Below are 21,715 nucleotides of genomic sequence, written 5' to 3' on the forward strand. Positions count from 1 at the left end.
AAAAGACCAAATAATTACTTTCCATTCCTCTTCATGTGGGAGTATAGGGTTCATGTGGCATTTTAGAGAAAAGAAGAAAATTTATCCTCATTCAACATAGGCCCAGAAAATTGTGTCCCAGAAGGATGTCAATAATTGTGATCAGGCCAGGCCTTTTAGCATTTTGCTAAGACTTGAAACAAAAAATGTAAATACAAAAGAAATCAAGTTTTGTTTTGAAAGTAGATGCCTTCTAGAACTTACTGTGTATTAATAAATTGTCACTTTCATTGTCTTTATTGTAACTCCATTGATGCCGTATCTTAACAGTCCACTTCTAGCCAAATAACTGTTTTGGAATAAAAACCTTGGTGGTGAGGGATTACTGCACTGTGCTGTTCTGTATTATAGTAACATGGTAATATGCCTGTTGTGACTCAAAAGCTGTCTAGTGATCTAGAAAAGAGTTCCCGAGAATATTTTAAAACTTACTACATATTTCCCCCTTGGGAATAATTATGCCAGACTGTGAGAGTAGTTGCTATTCTAGTTTTTAAAGAAATGTACACATCATGGAGTTGAGCTGTTAATTATGGTAGTTCAAAATTTTTAAAGGCAACACAATTTGAATTTATCACTGGGTCATACTCTCCAAGGTACAACATTTTCCTGATTCTCCACCAAAGAATATGTTGGCTGAGGAAAGGCATCTGAAGCATAATAGTTTTATAATTGATGTATTTCCAAATGATGAAACCTTCATTGATAAGTATAATGTACTTCAGCCTCCAGGTAAAAGAAAACCACCTGAAAGCTTACTTACTTGGAATTAAGGTAAAAACTTGACAGCTTTTCCATAGAATTACCTGTGAAGTGTAACGTCAACAGACAGACCCAAGTTGATTGTTATCTTTTATTTTCATATGAAAAATAGATTTCAAGCAAAATTCAAAAATAACTCGACACTATAAATAAAGAGGGCCTTAAGTACATTCTTTTTGTTAATAAGATTTACCAGTTTGTAGGTTCAGCTATGCAGTTAAAATCACTGGTTTAAAAAAAAAAAAAAAGTTACAAAGATACAAACAAAAAGGCTCAGCCACATGGTTTAAATTCCCATATGCAACTATTCCCGTATGTACTATGTACAAGTTATTTATAAAAACATTGGCATTAATGGTACAGGCAAAATAAACTACAGTGGAGTTTCAGAATCTTAGTTCACTGGATCTTGATTAAAAAAAAAACAAGTGACATTCCAATTATGAAGTCAGTGAGGTAGTGGAGGTGCTTTCCTTGAATATATTTACACAAGACAGTATTCCTCATCTGGCTGAGGCATTCTTTTCCTACAATAAGACAGAAGGAAGGATAAATCAAATTTCTGAAACAGTAAAAACAGTCTTAACTAAGTGATGGCATGATGGCTTATAGGTAAATTACGTATTTTGAGTACCTCTTTGTAAAAATGTCTTAAGATGAACCAGTGTACAAAATTCTGAGAGAAAAAAAAGTTATTCTTAAAACTGCTAAAATTCAAGATCCTCCAATTAAAAGTTCTAGTTAAAAAAAAAAAAAAACTCTTAACATTTACCCAGTGAGCAGGGATGGCATCAGTGCCGGTAACTGTCTAGTGGTTCTGATGGACCTTGTAGAACTTGTTGGAAGGAGCTCTCAGCCTTTTGGCTAAGATCAAGTGTAGTATCTATTCTTACCAGAAAAGAAGGGAAATAAAGTGCTAGGCTCAGAAGCCAGCCCCTAACTTTTAACTAGTTCAGGCTTTTATTCCACATAGGTCTGGATTACAACCCCACACTTCTAAATAATTCTACCAATCTCGCCCCTACCCATTGTGCGATGGTTGCCTTTAAAGCACCTAAATAAATCTGGCTGCCACCTTGAGCTGGTAATTGAACCTGGCTCTTAAGCCCTTGTGTACTCTTCTCCCACTACTCTGGGCTGTCTTATCCCTAAAGCTTCCCTATTCAATGCCCAGTGCCTCTCACACTCCTCCTCGAACCCTGCCCTGAGGCCCATGATGATTTTGGCCTTTACCTGACTGGGTTCCACCACAGATAATCATATTCAGATGGCCCTGCTGCTATTAATTAGCTGTGTGACCTAGGGTAAGTCACTTGCCCACCTTGGGCATATTAAAAAGGCAACAGTCTTTGAAAGCTCCTTGTGGCTCCACCATTAAAATATACTGCTCTGTGGTAAAGACAGATTAGCCCGTAAGTCCTACTGTTGTCCTTTGCTATGTCCTTGACCAAATCATTTATCATTTTGTACAGATTACTTACCTATATAAAGGGATAATTCCTACCTCCAAGGATGTAGAAATTAGATAATGTATATAAAGTTTTTTATGTGCACACAATAGGCACTCGAAAATGGAAGCTGTTACCTATCTCTGACAGTTACGTGTGCTACTACTCACCAGTTCCATGAGCATATTTCATGTTCCTCTTAAATGCTTATTAACCTTATCTAAGCTCGCACAGAAAACCTTTGCGAAATTCAGGGTTTTTATAGACCCTAGGTTAAGAGGTCTGAATTCCAACTTCTTAAATGGAAGTTACAAAATGCAGGGAGACAGACTAAACTAGGACTCATATTGGCCTCACAGGTCTAAGCTCTTTATATTGACAGAGTAGAAGATAAAGAAATCCAGAAGTGGAGGACATGAGTAGAATTAACTATATCCCTGCCAGGTCATCCAATCTGCAGTTGTAGTCTGTTTCCTAAGCCATCAGGTTATCCACCTCTACCAAGTCTTTGCTAAGACAAGTGTGGTGGTGTGTGCCTGTAGTCCCAGCTACATGGGAGGCTGAGGTGGGAGGATCGCTTGAGCCTGGGAGGTCAAGGCTGCAGTGGGATGTGACGGTACCAAGCAAGACCTTGTCTCAAAAAAACAAAACAACAACAACAACAACAAAAAACAACCCCAGGCTATTGTTTTGTTTTTAAAAAGAGCTGCTGCTTACCTGATTTTGTCCAAGTTGAGAGTCCTCTGTGAGGGAAGACTCCAGCTGAGACAGATCGGGTGACGATGCTGAATCTGCAGAGGTGCTGGTGACCAGTTCCCCTAAAGCATCTACTTGTCTTCTCAAACTGTGTAAAGTGCCCTCTGTCTGCCGCTTTCCTTTAATTAATACTTCTGCTTGCTTGGACATACAGTGTCGGAGTTGGGCCTGAAAAGTGTTACAAGACTTAGGGTTTGACACAGAAGAAATGCACCAGAACTACAGCTCAGCTTCCTCACATACACTTGACAGGCAAATCTAGCTAACAGGAATGGTTGTTGAAAATGTTCATCTTTAAAAAGAATCGTAGGAGGTGCCAGGTGGATACTTAGTGAGCATAAACCTTTACTTTTCTGTGTTGTCATTAACTGGGCCTTTCACTTGGCCCGTTTTTTCCATGCTAGCAGTGCTTAGGATTTCTGTATCCCTTGCTTCTCCATTAAATTATTGCCTCATCTCTTTTTTCCTTCTCTGTTATGACTGAGATCAGTTAGTTTATACTTGACACCTGGAGTGTCTCCTGATTATGTATTTTTTTTCCTAAGCCTTAGTTTCTTGTCTATAAACTCACTAGTATTTAATCCTCAACTTCATACTACTTTTTGGCTTTTGCCCCTGCTATAATCAAATTCTCTCAAAGTCTATAGCAGCGCTGTCCAACAGAACTTTCTGCAGTGATGGGAATGTTCTACCTCTGGCTATCAATATAGAAAGCCACATGTGGCTATTGAGCACTTGAAATGTGGCAAATGAATAACTGAATTTTTAACTTAATTATAATTTATTAAAATTTAAATAACCACACATGGCTGGAGACTATCGTTGGACATCACAGGGCTCCACTCAATACTATAGCACTGCACTCTCTCACCCCATACTGTCTACATAGCCATTCCCCCCAAATAAATGTAACCTCCCATCTATACTTTTAACTCTCAAATCTTTAGGTCAACACTGATCAGTAATCCTAGACTCCTATTTTTGGCTGTCTACAGACAGATATCCTTCCCTGGGTATCTCACAAGGCCTTCAAAGTCAACATGTTCGGAGCCAAACAATTCCTTAACTGACATTCAGCCTACTTTTCCAGTATCCCAAATCTTTCCTGCCATCGCTGGCCGGTGATAACCTTATAGTTCATCACTGTGTTTCTACTTCCTGTCCCAAATACTTAGATTCTATCAGTTCTAGCTGAGGTAAAGCAGCATTACATAGGTTAAAGAACACTGGAGTCAACACAAGTCATTGCTTTGAACACTGACTGCCGTTTACTGGTGACACCAACTCCTCAGAGCTTCAGACACATGCCATCCCTGACACTGCCGGCAGTGCTGCAACAGCATGGATGTGAAAGCATCAGGTAAATGTAACTTTCCCCTCCCCTCCCCAATGTGCCCAGTATCTCATACTGGTTTTTTGTTTGTTTTAAAGGGCAACCTTGAGTCGGTCTTCCCGGTGACGCAGTTTCTCCCGGAGTGCTTCTCCACGCCAGTGCTCATCCTTTCTCAGAGGGAAAATGGAGATATCAGATACCACTGCTGCTACAAGTGGAAGCCAACCAGCCTTTCCCTCCCCTACCCCAGCACCCCCACATCTGTGTTTCAGCTTGGCTGGGGGAGGCGGTCAATCCTATGAACCCAGAGAATAGCAGGATAAACCCTTACCATTATGTGAACTTGTGAAAAGTTCAGTTTTTCTTCACAAGGTCCCTCATTTATGGTAAATGGAAAGTTCTCTTTCAAGCTTTCCAATTCTCCTTCTAGGTTTTCGTTTCTTTCCAAAATAGCTTCTAGATCTGCTGGTACTTCTGGAAGAAACTGATTGAGATTCTTCAGGCTGGTTCTGATTTCATCCTTCACCTCAGATTTAAGAGTCCTCATTGCGTCACTGATTTCCATTTGTCTTCTCTCCAAATCTTTTTGGTTTGCCATCTAAACAGTGAGTTGGTGTCAAATATCATTGTATAAAATTTCAGACTTACTTGGAATTGAGCTGAATGATGTGCCACGTATTTAAAGATCTATAAATATCAACTACTATAATTACTAGAACTGTAAAAACTTGTGATTTTTCAGATACTCAAGAATCTATAAGCTACTGAATAAATTATTTTATTGGCATTTTCACTGGAACAGCTTTCATTTAGAAAAGGCACATGCATAAAGTTCCTTGAAGGTGAATTACTCTATAGAAGACAATCTCTTTGGAGTCAGACAAAGCTAGTTACCAGTCTCATTTCCAGTATTACCAGTATGACTTAGGGTAAGTTGGCTAACATCTGATCCTCCATGACCTCATTTATACATGGAGATAAATAACTTCTGCTCAGAAATGTGAAAACTAAGTGAGAATTTACATGAAGTACCTCAGTGGCACCCAACTGGCAACTAGAGAAAAGGGCCATTTACTGAAATAAGTCATAAGTGATCTGGATTATAAATGCTAATGCTGGAATTTTATAAGTGAAGAATCTGGTGGCTTGAGCAATATACATTTTTTTTTTTAAAGACAGGGTCTTGCTCTGTCACCCAGGCTGGAGTGCAGTGGCACAATCTTGGCTCACTGCAGTCTCAACCTCCCAGGCTCAAGCATTCCTCCCACCTCAGCCTCCTGAGTAGCTGGGACTACAGGTGTATGCCACCACACCTAGCTACTTTTTGTATTTTTAGTAGAGACGAGGTCTCAGCATGTTGCCCAGGCTGGTCTTGAACTCCTGAGCTTAAGCGATCCACCCACCTTGGCCTCCTAAAGTGCTGGGATTACAGGAATGCACCACCGCACCCAGCCTAGAGGTTTCTTAAAGTGTTACCAATTGCATTTGATGCCTGAGACTACTCTATGTGGCTCTACCCCATATACAGCTTAGTGAAAATGAGATTTATACCTACTGCTAATTGCCTTACCAAATTTGCAAAGGCAAAATCACTAAGGGCTTGTGGTCTTTAAATAATTGTTTTTAGTTATTTTATCTTGAATCAAATGGTAGGTATATGTGGGGCGTCAGGGGACTGGAAGCACAGATGAAACTAGAATGGCCACGTGGGGTCATCCAAAGGACTAAGTATAGCAGGGCCAAATGAGTGGCCACAGCAGCCCCTGCTAGAGTTCAGGGATGGCCCAGATGCTTTATCTAAAGGACACCAGAGACATCAAGGATTAGAGACTCTACCAGTCCAGGCATGAGCTGGTTTAACACTCTCTGCCTGGCTACATTATGTGATATCAAAGGTTTCCCCCTGGACCATCTTTTCTTGCTCAAGGGGTAGGGGAGGTTTTGGCTCCTATAGACTTGTTTATGGCATAAAATCTAACATTTCAACGTAGTTCTTTGGGACATGAAATATGATGCTCAAGAATTACCGTTTTCCTTGAAAACTAACATTTTAAGAGCTTGTCAAATTTAAGAGAATTTTGAAAGTATATTTTAACAAATAGTGGAGGTGCATTTCTAAATGTTAAGGCTAAAAGCCAGATTTGACTTAAAGAACATTCTTATAATCAGTTTTCTATACTACTATAGAAGGGATATTAAAAACAATACAATCTGCCTGAGCCCAGTGAGTCCTCTCTCCCCAGGCTGGCCAGCTGGGCTTCCTGGGCACACACCTGTTTCTTGAGCTCCGTGTACTCATACTGCATCTGGTTGAGCTCCTTCATCAGGCGCCTGGCCCGCTCATGGTTGTCCTGGGCTACCAGTTCAATTGTTGCCATTTCCTTTTGCATGCAGCTGTTCTCCTGTTTTTGCTCCTAGCACAGGAGGAAGAAAATAACTCTGCGATCCAACAAGTGGAGGTGTGGTTTGCTGGCTTACACACTCACTAGCTCTATAACTTCATTCCCCATCTGGGCCTCAGCTTTGCTAGCTGTCAAATGGGGATAATTCTATCTTCCTTTCATTGGCAGATCAAATACAACTGGGAGTATATACATGTCAGAGCCTGTTAGCATCACCTTTGATAATAAGCTACTAACCCTTTCTGAGTCTTCATTAATTGTCTGTAAAATGAGAATAATAATAGCCATCATCACAGGGTTACTGGTAGGGTTAAATCTGAGACATCTACATTCCATCTGTATGATGATCTGGCCTATCACTAGTTAGACGTGTATCCCCTTTGAGAGACACACATGGTTTAAAAGTTCCTTTCATAGAACAGGGCTCCACTAATCCCTCCAGAGGGTACTGGAAAAATCCACACCCTTGACAGTTCCATTGCTGCTCAGCTGCCTCCATCCACCATAAATTATTCTGACCTATCTGAGTGTCACTTCCCAAATTTATTTCAAGGATGAAAGCATGGTAGATTGAGCTTCCTGGTTTTAGGATAATGATTAAAGCTAATGTTGGCCAAAAAGGGTAGGATGAGAAAAATTTGTAAGCACTGACTACAGCAGTGTAATAAAACTGGCTGGGCATGGTGGCTCACGCCTATAATCCCAGCACTTTAGGAGGCCAAGGCATACGGATCACAAGGTCAGGAGTGCGAGACCAGCCTGGCCAACATGGTGAACCCCACTCTATTAAAAATACAAAAATTAGCCAGGCGTGGTGGCACGCGCCTGTAATTCCAGATACTCAGGAGGCTGAGACAGGATAATTGCTTGAACCTGGGAGGTGGAGGTTGCAGTGAACTGAGATCATGCCACTGCACTCCAGACTGGGTGACAGAGCAAGACTCTGTCTTAAAAATAAAAATAAAAATAAACCATCTATGGGCCGGGCGCAATAGCTCACACCTGTAATCCCAGCACCTTGGGAGGCTGAGGCAGGTGGATCACCTGAGGTCAGGAGTTCAGGACCAGCCTGGTCAACCTGGTGAAACCCCATCTCTACTAAAAATACAAAAATTAGTTGGGTGTGTGGTGCACACCTGTGGTTCCAGCTACTCAGGAGGCTGAGGCATGAGAATCACTTGAACCCGGGAGGCGGAGGCTGCAGTGAGCTGAGATCGCGCCACTGCACTCTAGCCTGGGAGACAGAGCAGATGCCATCTAAAAAAAAAAACCGTCTAGAGAAGCCTTCTTCAATACCCCTCCACCCGCCAGTGGAGGTGTAAACTGAGGCTCACTGGCAGAACGTGCTCTCTACTTTGTGCTGATAATGGCTGTTCACACGACAGTCTCCCCAGCCAGCCAGAGCTCCTTTGAGGCTGCACCCCTGTCCCAGGTAAAACTTACCATCAGCTTCAAGGACAAATGATGCATAAATACACCAATAACAACAGTTGGGTTCAGAACTGTGTTGATGGGTAATTTATTTTCTCTATGTTGAAGTGGTGTTGCAGTTTAAAATTTTAAATTTATCATTTCCTCACAAACTGCCACGGCAGCAGGTACTCACAAGAAGGTTTTTCTCCAGCTGGCTCCGCTGGATCTTAAGTGCTTCCTTCAGGCTGGCCACCTGCTTCTCAGCTTTCTTTCTTTCTGTCAAGAACTGGTTCCGCAGGAGGCTGAAGTCTGCCCTCATAGAGTCTGCCTCTTTCTGGAGGGCCAACAGCTCACCTGACTTCTCCACCAATTGCTGCTCCCTTTCTGAAAGCTGCCGTTCTGAAATGAGCATTTGCAGTTGGTTTAGCTAAAGAGCCCGAGCCAACTGTGGGCAGAGCTCCCCTTCCCTTGTGGCAGATGCATAATGGTGATATGCGACCCATGCAGGTGCTTTCCTCCATTACAAAGTCTTACAAGCCTACCCTGACCCACACTTCAAAGGCCCAGAAAAAGACCCAGATAAGGGTGCCTTTTGAAGTAATTGGTTCCTGGAGAGACTGATCCCAGAGTGTCAGACAGCTACTATCTTCTCTTTCAACTCTTTGAGACCAGTGAGAGGAAACCCAGCACCAATCCTGAAGTGTGTGGAACAGATGAAATGTTTTTTATAAACACTGATTTTCATAAAGGGAGACACACCAGTACAACGTCCTTCCAGAGGAGGTAGTGCAGTGGAAAGTGCACAGGATTTGGAGCTGCCTCCTACACTGGCATGAGCCCCATTTTATAATGAGGAATACATTTCCTGATGTTCAGTTAGAATCATGTATGCAAACACTTGGTACATAGTGAGTACTCGACAGAGAATGCTTACAAAATAAAAGTGACATTTAAAAGATATTTTTCTTATCACCCAGATTTTACTTTTCAACAACTCTGGCATGATCAGAACTGGACATATTTTTTTTAAGTTTCATTTTAATAATGAAATGATTGGGTCTGCGTATATCAAGAGTTCCCAGGGAAAAAGGAATAATAACCCTTTCAGATCCCCAAGCCCATAACATTTTCCAAGCATTATTAAACCCTGGAGCCTAAGAAAGAGAAAAACCATTTACTGATGTGAGAACAATCATTTACCCTGGATTCCCATGTCAACTTCATTTATATATGGTTCAAGAGAGAACAAACTGACTTAAAAGCAAACACCTGTATTCTGGTACCATTCACTAGGCCAAATCTGGACAGAAGAACTGTTAATATGATTTTTTTTGACACTTGAGATGAAGGAGATCATTATTCCCAAAGCTCAAAAGTAATATCCTTTAAGAGTATCTTTTGGCAGTTATTCACTTGAATGTTCCACTTTCTTGAGATGGCATTCTCAAAGGAGACAATACGAGCAAGGAAGGACTTTCTGGTCAGTCTCAGGATCACATCTCTTCTCTGAACCTGCTTCCTCATCTTTCACAGGGCTATCATACCTCCTGCTTTAACTTCTCCTGCTTCCTCTCCTGGCTCTGGCTGGGGTCTGGATCTCTTTAAATACTTTTGCAAGACAACCAGCAGAGCCAACCCATACCCCATCTCCCAGTGAGAAGTTCCAGAATACATACTAGTTTGGGAGAGCATCTTCTCCAGGCTCTCACCCCACCTCTCCTCTTCCTGCAGAATCCTAACACGCTCTTCAGCCGCCAGCACCTTTGAGAGCACTTGGTCCAGTTTGCTTTTCTGGTCTGTTAATTCCCTTTCCAGCTGGTGCTGTTGCTCCTTCAGTGTCACTTTGCTGGTTTCTAATTTGCTTTCTTCACTTTCTCTCTCTTTCTGGAGTCTCTGAAATATCTTAATAAAGAATAATCTTGATTAGTCATAAAACAACAAATAGTGTCCCAGAGAAGCTGCATGGACATGAGACAGATTCCAGTTCAAAAGAAAGTAGAAGACAGCCCACAGGGACAATTCCATTACAGAGGTGATCAAGAGGGCTTGGGAAGCTGTCTGGCCAGCATGTGAGGAGGGGATTAAAGCAGCAAATGGCACGTGGCCATTAAATATCTTTACAGGACCGATGTTCTATGATCATTAAAGGTCTCTAAGTCACATAGTTGGTGTAAACGCCACCCATGGCTACACAGGGCAGTTAAGCGACACACAGTCCCATGGGGGATATTTCTCAGCAGCTCTCTGCCAGGGGAAAAATAGGCTCACATGAGCCACAAAATGCTTCTTTTATATAAAATCATAAATGTGTAGTACCATTTCTTGTTGGACTAGTTTGAGCTTGTTTTCTTCAATCTCACTCTGAAGCACTTGAAGTTGTTGTTGTTTTGTCTCCTCTTCTTTCTGACAGTCTTCAAACCTATTTGCCCATTCACTGATGTCCTTTTGGAGTCGGGTCTGCTCACTAAGCAATACATCTTGATGCTTGGTGGTGTGAAGCAGGTCCTTTAGGTGAAAGAACAAGTGGAAACTACTAATAAAGCCATCTTTACTAGAGGTGGCCAGGTGCCAATCCAGTATCTACTAAGTCTGACAGAATGAGAGGCATAAAAGTTTATTTCCTTTATTATCTCAATAAACTTATAGGTACAAGAGAATTTAGATGTCTAATCCAAGTTTTATTTTATTTATTTATTTACTTATTTACTTATTTACTTATTTATTTTTTCGACAGTCTTGCTCTGTTGCCAAGGCTGGAGTGCAGTGGCATGATCTTGGCTCACTGTGACCTCCGCCTCCCAGGTTCAAGCAATCCTCCCATCTCAGCCTCTTGAGTAGTTGGGACTACAAGCACATGCCACCACGCCCAGCTAACTTTTTGTCTTTTTAGTAGAAATGGGGTTTCACCATATTGGCCAGGTTGATCTCGAACTCCTGGCCTCAAGTGATCCACCTGCCTTGGCCTCCCAAAGTGCTGGGATTACAGGCGTGAGCCACCATACCCAGCCTGTGTCTAATGTAACTTTTTTTTTTTTTTCTGAGACAGAGCTTCGCTCTTGTTGCCCAGGCGGGAGTGCAATGGTGCAATGCCAGCTCACGGCAACCTCCAGGTCTCGGGTTCAAGTGATTCTCCTGCCTCAGCCTCCCAAGTAGCTGGGATTACAGGCATGCGCCACCACACCCAGCTAATTTTGTATTTTTAGTAGAGATGGGGTTTCTCCATGTTGGTCAGGCTAGTCTTGAACTCCTGACTTCAGGTGATCTGCCCACCTCAGCCTCCCAAAGTGCTGGGATTACAGGTGCAAGCCACCGCACCTGGCATAACTCTTAATTTACATAATAGAAACTAAGGTCTAGAACTCGCCTGAAGTGCTCTGAATTACAGCACTAGTCTCACAGGACAACACTGAATTCCCTTTAAGAAAATCATTAGAAGTACAAGGGCCAAAAATCTGCTATATTCAGTATCTGACAAGATAGAGGCCCAGATTTGACAGTTACTCTATGGCTCAAGGAGTAATCAAATCTAAGCCCAGCCTTTAAAGGCCTCATCTGTGCCATGGATTACAGATGACCCATCTGGTCCCTGAAGCCCCAAGAAGAGCTGCTGAGAGACTGCTGCTGGGCTCTGGTCTAGCCACCACCCTACTTACTAGCTTTGAGTAAAACTTTGTTTGTATCAAGAGTTCTAAGGCTAAAATAAATTAGCAAACCACTGCTCTCCACCAAAACTTTTATTTATGTGATGGTTATGTTATATAAATGGTCCTACAGTATCTGCTGTTGTGAAGAGGAACCAGCCTACTTGATTTCTTTGTTATTTAAACCAATTGTCTGCATACCCTCAGTATACTACTAGAATATTACATTTGTTAACCTTACCTGTTTTGCTAGGTTCAAATGGTCTTGGACATTAGCTAGTTCCTCCTGCAGTGAGTTTACTGCTTCTTGTTTTTCTACAGAAATGACATTCTCATGAAATAAGAAATACATACGTACATACAGATTCCCATTAGCATTCTCAAAAAGTAGAGAAGTTATTTTACGCTTACTTCTATTACATGTATGACTATGCCACACTATCTCATTAAAGGCCAAAAGAGAGTTATATGCACAATCCACATTTGGGCTTGGAGCTCAGGTTTTTAAAGATTTTCATGTTCAAAATCTCACAACGAAAAAATTACAGATAATGTTAGGTGCATAGCTTAAAAACAGCTACCGTCTGCATTGCTGGTAGAAATAGAAACTTAACCTTTCAGGAAGGCAATTTGGGAATAAATTTTATATCTATACTGGCTTTGTCAATTACTAGCTGTGTGACCTCTAGCAAGTCACTTCTCATTTAAGCAGTCACAAGAAAACTAAGCTTCAGTTTCCTTATTTACAAATGAGTAAAATAATTTTTATCTCATAAACATGTTATGAGGATTAAATGAGAAAATGAAATATCAAGGACATAAAAAATGTTCAACAAGTATATTATTAGATAGAATTACTCAGCAATTTCTAAATAAATTATCATATTTATAAACATTTGATAATTTTAAAATCTTCATTATTTACATCTTTGCTTTTCAAACTAGACACACACCCCTAGGAAAAATCTGGAAGGATATTCACCAAACTGTTACTAGGAATCTATGAGGAGTGAGGTAAACAGCAATTTTGATTTCTTTTTACTATGTTTTAAAATTGTTCTCTAAGGAAGATGAATTAGGTGTTTTTTTTTTTTTTTAAACTGACTTTGAGATAAAATTCACATATTAGGTCCTATTTAAAGTGTATAATTCAAAGGCTTTTAGTAGTTTGCAAGTTGTGCAACCATTACCACAATCTAATTTTACAAAGAAACTCCATGCTCCTTAGGAGGAATTACTTCTGCCATAAGAAAAATCAAACAAAGAAACTAACAAAGGGCAACGAAATCACACTTTCACTGTTCTGCTGCCTTATACCTTGGAGCTGCTGTTGTATTGCTGAAATGTCGTTATGCAGTGACAACTTGTCTCTGTTTAGTTGGTCTAGTTCCTGCTGCAGTTTTCTGACATTCAATTCCAACTTTTCTAAGTTTGATTGCTCCATTTTGCTATTTTCTTCTGCTGCTGCTAAAACCCTACCACAGAGAATAAGTCAGACTGTCAAATATAAAATATTCAAGCACACACAGGAGATGACTGAGGAACAGTGTTATCCTTTCACAACATACAGTTATGGAAAGTATAAAAGATTATAAATCTTCACGAAATTTAAGACAACTCATTTTCAAAATCTTATCAGCTTTCTAAGTGGAGACTTTTTTCAAATGACTCATTAAACTGAAGTTTTATAAAAATCATAGATTAAAACATGGATAACATTCAGAATTCCAAAATCTGATAAAATGGAGCTGTGACAATAAAAAAAGTAGAAAACGATTGTATGTACAGTAGGATCTGTCCATATAGCAGACATGCATGAGCATGTATTGTAGTATATAAAGGGACTCATACAGTGTGAACTTGCTTTTGGTCTGGCTTCTTTCACTCAGCGTAGTTACTTTGAGATTCATCCGTGTTGTGTGTATCAATACTTCATTCCCTTCTTATTGCTGAGTAGTATTCTACAGTGTGGATATACCACAATTTGTTTCTGTTTACCAGGTGATAGACATTTGGGTCATTTCTAGTCTTTGGCTATTACAAATAAGGCTGTCATGAACATTAGTATATACACTGTGTAGAAATATGCTTTCATTTCTCTTGAATAAATATAATACCTAGGAGTAGAATGGCTAGATCTTCCGGTTGGTGTATGTTTGATTTTTAAGTAACTGTTAAACTGTCTTCCAAAGTTAAATAGTTACTTAATACCATTTTACATGCCCCTCAATCATATATGAAACTTCCGGCCGGATGCGGTGGCTCACGCCTGTAATCCCAGCACTTTGGGAGGCCAAGGCGGGCGGATCACGAGGTCAGGAGATCGACACCATCCTGGCTAACACAGTGAAACCCCGTCTCTACTAAAAATACAAAAAATTAGCCGGGCGTGGTATCGGGTGCCTGTAGTCCCACCTACTCTGGAGGCGGAGGCAGGAGAATGGCGTGAACCCGGCAGGCGGAGCTTGCAGTGAGCCACTGCACTCCAGCCTGGGTGACAGAGACTCCCGTCTCAAGAAAAAAAAGAAAGTTGCTGGTTAATATTAACATTTGGTATGGCTGTTGTTCTAATAGGTGTGTAGTGATATCTCACTGTGGTTTTAATTTGCATTTCCGTAATGATTAATGATCCTGCGTATCTTTTCATGTGCTTATTTGCCATCCATTTATCTTCTGTAATGAAATGTCTGTTCAAATCTTTTGCCCATTTAAATAACTGGGTTATTTTCTTATTGAGTTTTCAGAGTTCTTTATATATATATTCTGAACACAAGTCCTTTATCAGATACATGGGTTGCAAATATTTTTTCCCAATCTGTGACATATCTTTTCATTACCTTAACAGTGTCTTTTGAGGAGCAGATGTTTTAAATTTTGAAGTCTAATTGTATCAATTTATTATTTTATGGATCATGCTTTTGGTGTCATACCAAGAATTTGTGCCCACTCCAAGGTCACAAAAGTTTTCTACTATGTTTTATGTTTTCTTCTAGAAGTTTTATATTTAGGTTTTACATGTATGATTATGGTCCTATATATAAACATAAAAATAAATATGTGTATATATACATATTTTTTGAGACAGGGTCTCACTCTGTCACCCTGGCTGGAGTGCAGTGGTATCATCATGGCTCACTGCAGCCTCGACCTCCCAGGCTCAGACAATTCTCCCACCTCAGCTTCCCAACCTGGCTATTTTTAATTTTTTTTGTTGTTGTTGCAGACACAGGGTCTTTCTAATTGTGTAGGCTGGTCTCAAACTCCTGGGCTCAAGTGAACCTCCTGCCTCAGCCTCCCAAAACGCTGGGATTACTGGCATAAGCCACCGTGCCTGGCCTCATTTTAAATTAATATTTATATATTATACAGAGTGAGGTATGAATTGAGGTTCTTTTTTTGGTTTTGTATATCCAATTGTTTCAGCAACATTTTTCTAAAAGACTATCTTTTCTTTACTGAAAAAGATGCCTTTGTATCTTCATCAAAATCAGTTGTTCACATATATGTCAGTTTATTTCTAGACTTTCTATTCTATTCCATTGATCTATGTGTTCATCTTTATACTAATACCACAGTGTTTTGATTACTATAGGTTTATAAAAGTGTTGCAATCAGGTAGTGTTAGTCCTAAATTTTTGTTCTACTTTCTAAAAGTTGTTTTGGTGTCATACCTAAAAAACTGTATAAATTCTATTGTAGGTCTTAGAATAATTCGATTCTAGGTTTATATCATTTCAGAACCAGCTTGTCAATTTCCACAAGAAAAGGCTATTGAGATTTTAATTGTAACTGTTTTGAATCTAGAGATCAATTTGAAGAGAACTAAATCTTTAACAATGCTGTCTTCTGCTCCATGAACAAGATATATATCTCCATTTATTTCCAGCATGTATTATTTTACTTAAAAAAAGCACAATAGATTTTTTAAAAATGCTTTTGAGGAAAAAAAAAAAAAAAAGCTAGAGGGAAACTCACCAAACAATGCAACTGGCAAAATGTATTATGATACCAAGTTTGTGGTGTATTTTATCCTTTTCTCTATTTTCCAAATTTTTTCTAGCATGTTTATAATGTCTTGGCCTGAAGAAGTGATCCTGCAAGCTTATTTGTTCTTGCTCTCACCTTTTGGTTTGTGCCAACTTTTTTTCCCAAATGTCACATTTCTCTTGGAGATCTTCCTTTTCTTTGCTCAAACACTCAACACACGATTGTAAAGCTCGGGACTCAGTAGTCATTCGTTCTATTTCTCGTTTATTCCTCTCGAGGAGCTGCTTCTGCCACTCTATTTCCCCTTTCTGCTGCTGGGCTATCTGCTGCAAATTCTCTAACTCCAGTTTCTCCTAAATCAGATAAAAGAGGACTCAAACATCCTACATGAGAAAGACCTCAGTTTCTTAAGGGTACAATGGCTTTGTTCATTACCTCTAGCACTGCCACCTGAGTCTTCTCTAATTCAGATACCTTTTGGTCATGTTGTAGCTTCAAACCTTGTAGCTCATTGTTTTCAAGTTGCAACATGTCCAGAATATTCTTTAGTTCTAAGGGATAGAAACAAAGCATGGTCCATGATATTAAACGAACTTGGAAAACATTTACAAAATGAAACAGAAAACAATGCTATTGACTAATACAAGATAATTTTTAAAATTCTGTTGCGCTGAATTAATGGTGCTAATTTTATTCTTAAAAAAAATTCTCTAAAAGTATTGTTACATACTATTTAATTTGTTTAAAACATTTTAACAAGCCAGGTGCAGCAGCACGCGCCTGTAATCTCAGCCATTTGGCAGGCTGAAGTGTAAGGATTGCTTGAGCCCAGGAGTTTGAGACTAGCCTGGTTGACAGAGCAAGATCCCATCTCTATACAAATAAATAAACAAACATTTTAACAAAAACATTTAATTAACAAAGATCTGGTTCCAAAGCATTTGCTTCTACATAAAAGAATCAACTAAAAGCATTTTCTATAAAATTGATCAAAATAAGTTAAAAATACTTTGAAATACAGACTGAGATTTACATAACAATTTTTTGGCCTTTGAAATACAAATATTTAAATATTAACTTTTTTTCTGATTATAGAGATATTTGCTTATTGTAGAAAAGTTGGAAAATACGAAAAAAATAAAAACCCACCACCACCAAATCACTATTACAATAGCATTTTGATGTTCCAAGAATGCATGTGCGTGCGCACACACACACTTATTCTCACACATTTTAAAATAAACTGGGTCTATATACTCCATACTCATTTTTTACCCACTTTTTTCATTCTTCTCATGGGCATGTTTGTATGTCATTAAATGTTAAAAATATGACTTTTAAATTGGTCATCTGTTTCCAATTTTGCAGGGGGTGTGGTGAAACAGGGTCTTCCTCTGTTTCCCAGGCTGGAGCATAGTGGCATAATCATAGCTCACTGCAGCCTTGACCTCCCAAGCTCAAGGGATCCTCCCTGCTTGGCCTTCCGAATAGCTGAGACTACAGGTGCACATCAATGTGTATCGCTAATTTTTGAATATTTTTGTAGAGATGGGGTCTCACTACATTGCCCAGGTAGTTTTGAACTCCTAGGCTCAAGCAATCCTCTTGCCTCAGCCTCCCAAAGAGCTGGGATTATAGGCATGAACCACCACACCCAGCCTGTTTCCAAATTTTGTCATTATAAATATGGCTGTGATGTACATACTTGCCCTTTCTGGAGGAGTAGAAATGGGCTGACTGGTTCAACAGGTGTGAATTTTAAGAGTCTTGAAACACTGGGAGATTGTTCCAGTTTACATCTCAATTGATAGACTGTGCGTGCTCTTCTTTCAGCACACTCTGATCAACAATGAGCATGATTATTTTGCTTTTAAATAAAGTTTATCAATTAAAATGGCAGAAAATAACATCATATGCCTTTTATAACCTGCTTTCTTTGCTTATTAGTAGTAAGGTTAAACTTTACAGTTTGGCCATTTCTTATTTTTTTCTGTGACTTGTAATACACAGACATTTCCAACCTCAAACTTTGTATGATTGTTTTCCTTTAAACTTACCAGTTTTATGTTTAGACATCTGCCTTAAAACAATCTGAAGATTTTCTTCCTCTTTTTCAATTTCCTGCTTTATAAATGTAAGCTGAGTTTTCTTTCACTAATCTGAACGTTCAGTTCTCCTTTCTGAAAACTCAGTTCTTCCAGAAGAGATTTTACTTCCTGTGTTTGAAAAAAAAAAGTTACCCCCTCCTGTGACTGTAAATGAAAATTACTTCAAAATAAGTTCTGTTATTTATTGTTTTATTTCATAGAAATTCTAATTTGGAAACAAGCTCATTTTTGCCTTTTATGTCAAGAACAGCATTATATTTTGCAGAAACCTATTTCTATATAATAGAAGAAAGTAACATATTCTCTTCATCTAAATATATTTGCAACATTACTATAAGCAAGGCAATGTGCTATAGAGAGAAAAGCCTGACTGAGACATGGCTCCTGCTCTGGAAGGGCTTAGCACCTTGTTGAGTGGTAAGGCAGGGAACATAAACACAATCACAAAAGGCTAAGATGCCCTAGGAAACATGCAGACAGACTGTTTCTAAACTCAAAAGAAGGAAACTCCTTCTTCCAAGAGAAAGAAAAAAGTCAGAGAAGTTTTCTTTTCTTTTTTTTTTTGAAATTGAGTCTCACTCGGTCACTAGGCCGGGGTGCAGTGGCACGATCTCGGCTCACTGCAACCACCGCCTCCAGAGTTCGAGTAATTCTCCTTTCTCAGTCTCCCGAGTAGCTGGGATTACAGGTGCATGCCACCATGCCTGGCTAATTTTTGTATTTTTAGTAAAGATGGGCTTTCACCATGTTGGCCAGGATGGTCTCAATCTCTTAACCTCGTGATCTGCCCGCCTTGGCCTCCCAAAGTGCTGAGATTACAGGTGTGAGCCACTGCACCCGGCCAGAAGTTTTCTTAGAGGAGGTGGCATGAAGCTGCGTCATGAGAAACAGGTGAGATCAGGCTAGTGATAGGGAAGAAAGGGAATTCCTGGAGAAGAAATGGTATGAAAAAGGTACAGGGGCAGGAGAACTTTGAGCATATCCAGAAAACAACATGGGGGACTACACATGACAGCCACTGCATGGATACATAACAAATTGATTTTACAGAGGAAGCAAGATTTCAGGAATTTATATTTTCATTTGGGGAGAAGCAATGAAAATACATCAAAGTAAACCTATAGCACTGTCCTAGGACTCTTCAGAAAACCTAATAAAAAACACACCTTAATGTGATTGCACTTCTCAGCTACTTCAGTCTCTCCCAGTCTCAGAGCTTTCTGGAGGTCAGCTTTTGCCTGCACCATGCTTCCTTGGAGTAGATGCAGCTCCTCCTTTTTATGCCCTAACTGCCTGTCCAAGACAGCCATCTCCTGCTGCTGACTTGTCACCTGTATTAAAGAAAAGGGAAGAGTAAGTTTGACAAAGGCCATACAGCCCTCCGTGCTAACCTGGAGATAATTTAGTTGTGAGGTAAAATCAGGAGCTAATAGCCTAGCCCCCAAGAGTCAGAAAACCCAGGCAAGGAGTGCAAGGGTGAAATGCCTAATGAAAACCTTGAGCTCACATACTTAAAACCACTCAAATCACAGTGATCACAGTAAGAACAACAATATGACAATCATGATTATCTCTCAGGTTATGGTTTTCCAAGAACTTTTTATTTTATACCCTAATTCCATTTTGACATCCTTGGTGATGGAAGTTAGTCAGAGATTTTAAAATGCATTCATTTTAAAATTAAAAACTTGTTACAATTTTAAGGACAATATGTATTTGTTTACAAAAAAAAGAAGACCATGTGGATATGCAAAAGGAAGAAAACAGAAAATACTCAGAATCCCCCTTATCAGATGACCACTTTTGTACTTTGGTATTGACTAAAAATACAACCACAAGTGTTCATAAAGGCATTTAACAGAAATGATATCATAGAGTATACCATGTTTTGAGACTCACTTTTTTTACTCAAAAATATTGTATTGAGTTGGGATTCAAATTTAGTTCAGACTTTATGATTAACAACTATAATACATAGCCTCATTTATTCTTTTCTACAATTAAACATGTATTACTTTTATAATCATACAGTGCTGTGTCAGTTGTTTTTTCAAGGCGTCTATTGCCATACCTGGCTTTTCAGCTTTTCCAGCTCAGCTCTCTTGGCTTGAAGGAGTGTCTCAGATTCTTTAAGGACTTGCAGGTGGTGATCCTCATTGCGTTCTGCCATCTCAACGTCTTTTTGCAGTTTCTGAAGCCTACAAAGCACCAGCAACACTAGAGCAGATACTAAGGGACTCGGAACCCCAGAGCTGTCTTCCAGCACAAACCCCTTGTAGCCCTACAGGGGACTTACTTACTCTTCTGTCAGTTTTTCCTTCTTCTTGCTTAAACATTGGAAGTCTGAGTCTTCTGCTGCTACAATTTTGTTTATTTCTTTCAAGATTTCTTCTTGCTTGATTTTATGCTGCTCCAAATCCTTTGCATCAGCCTGGAGTAATCTAAAGCACATTGCTTTATTCCCCCCAGGTCCTGTAGACTTACCACGCATTATTTATCATAAACCAATTATTATCCCCTTAGAAGCAAACTTTTCATTCATCTCAATGTGTACATCAACGGCTTAGGGAATCCACCTACCTTAGCTGCTGATGAGCTTTGACAAGGTTAACGGCAGTTTCCTGAGCTCTCCTTTCTAATTCCTCAGCATCTGACTCAGTTTGCAATAAACTTCTCTTGGCATCAGTGAACTTTTCGACAGCATTTTTTGTCTAGAAAAGAAACTGTCATTAAAAGCCATTCAGTTACAATACTCACTCACAGCTACTGGCCATGTAAACCAGTACATCTCTTTTGGAAAACAAGATGATACAGAAAGACATAAAAATGTCCATTCACTATAACTCTAATTCTTGGTAAATAATTCAGAAGCAAAGAACTACTACAGAAAAATGCTCATTGTATAATAATATAAGACCTGACAAATAATAGGCTAAGTGATAATGCATTAACAAAGTGGAATACTGTGTAGCCTTTAAAATGATCAGATGACAATGTAGCAACACAGAAGAAAGTTAATACTATGTTGGCTGAGAAAAATAAAATGATATAAGCACTGTGAGAGCAACTATGTAAAACTACACGTGTCAATAAAGACAGAAAGACTATATAAAAACAGTCACTTGAAAGTAGTGGAACTAAAGATGCTTTTTATTTCAAAATAATCTGTAATACTATTATATCATTTAAAATATTAAAACTATCTACCCAACTAAGTGGTAATGAAGTGATTTTACCAAGATTCTCTCCACACAGAAACTCTTGCTGTACTCTATAGTCATTATCAAGTGAAGTAAAAATGCATTGATCTGGTGATAATGTAATTATGGCTGACAAACACAAACATTAAATACTTTGCAAATGTTTAAAATCTTCCTATATAAGAGTTGGTAAAAACATAATTTTTTTTTTTTTTTTTTTGAGACGGAGTCTCACTCAGTCGCCCAGGCTTGCGTGCAGTGGCGTGATCTCGGCTCACTGCAAGCTCCGCCTCCCAGGTTCACACCATTCTCCTGCCTCAGCCTCCCAAGTAGCTGGGACTATAGGTGCCCGCCGCCACGCCGGCTAATTTTTTGCATTTTTGGTAGAGACGGGGGTTTCACCGTGTTAGCCAGGATGGTCTCGATCGCCTGACCTTGTGATCCACCTGCCTCGTCCTCCCAAAGTTCTGGGATTACAAGTGTGAGCCACCGTGCCCGGCCCACAATTTTTTTTTAATCAACTTGGTTTCTTTTTCTGCCTAACATAAGATGCTTAAAACAATGACATCAAAAGTTCCAAAAATAGAGCAGTGACTCACCTTCAGCCAAAAAAAAAAAAAAAAAAA

The 21,715-nt window shown here is 39.5% G+C and overlaps 1 protein-coding gene across 1 annotated transcript in view; it reads right to left on the reverse strand.

Moving 5' to 3' along the window:
• Window positions 1–878: 878 nt before the first annotated feature.
• Window positions 879–21,715, reverse strand: part of CNTRL (centriolin) — a 97,674-nt gene continuing 76,837 nt past the window's right edge. Inside the window, 18 exon segments of the mRNA XM_017884217.1 lie at window positions 879–1,328; window positions 2,967–3,173; window positions 4,443–4,505; window positions 4,670–4,936; window positions 6,612–6,752; window positions 8,347–8,552; window positions 9,830–10,055; window positions 10,470–10,658; window positions 12,036–12,109; window positions 13,112–13,269; window positions 15,917–16,134; window positions 16,217–16,332; window positions 17,839–17,931; window positions 17,934–17,997; window positions 19,056–19,220; window positions 19,961–20,087; window positions 20,190–20,330; window positions 20,470–20,600. Coding sequence (XP_017739706.1) covers window positions 1,305–1,328; window positions 2,967–3,173; window positions 4,443–4,505; window positions 4,670–4,936; window positions 6,612–6,752; window positions 8,347–8,552; window positions 9,830–10,055; window positions 10,470–10,658; window positions 12,036–12,109; window positions 13,112–13,269; window positions 15,917–16,134; window positions 16,217–16,332; window positions 17,839–17,931; window positions 17,934–17,997; window positions 19,056–19,220; window positions 19,961–20,087; window positions 20,190–20,330; window positions 20,470–20,600 — 2,610 coding nt within the window. The 3' untranslated portion in view covers window positions 879–1,304.

Source organism: Rhinopithecus bieti, unplaced genomic scaffold, assembly GCF_001698545.2.
Source record: "Rhinopithecus bieti isolate Rb0 unplaced genomic scaffold, ASM169854v2 scaffold_13710, whole genome shotgun sequence".
NCBI lineage: Eukaryota > Metazoa > Chordata > Mammalia > Primates > Cercopithecidae > Rhinopithecus > Rhinopithecus bieti.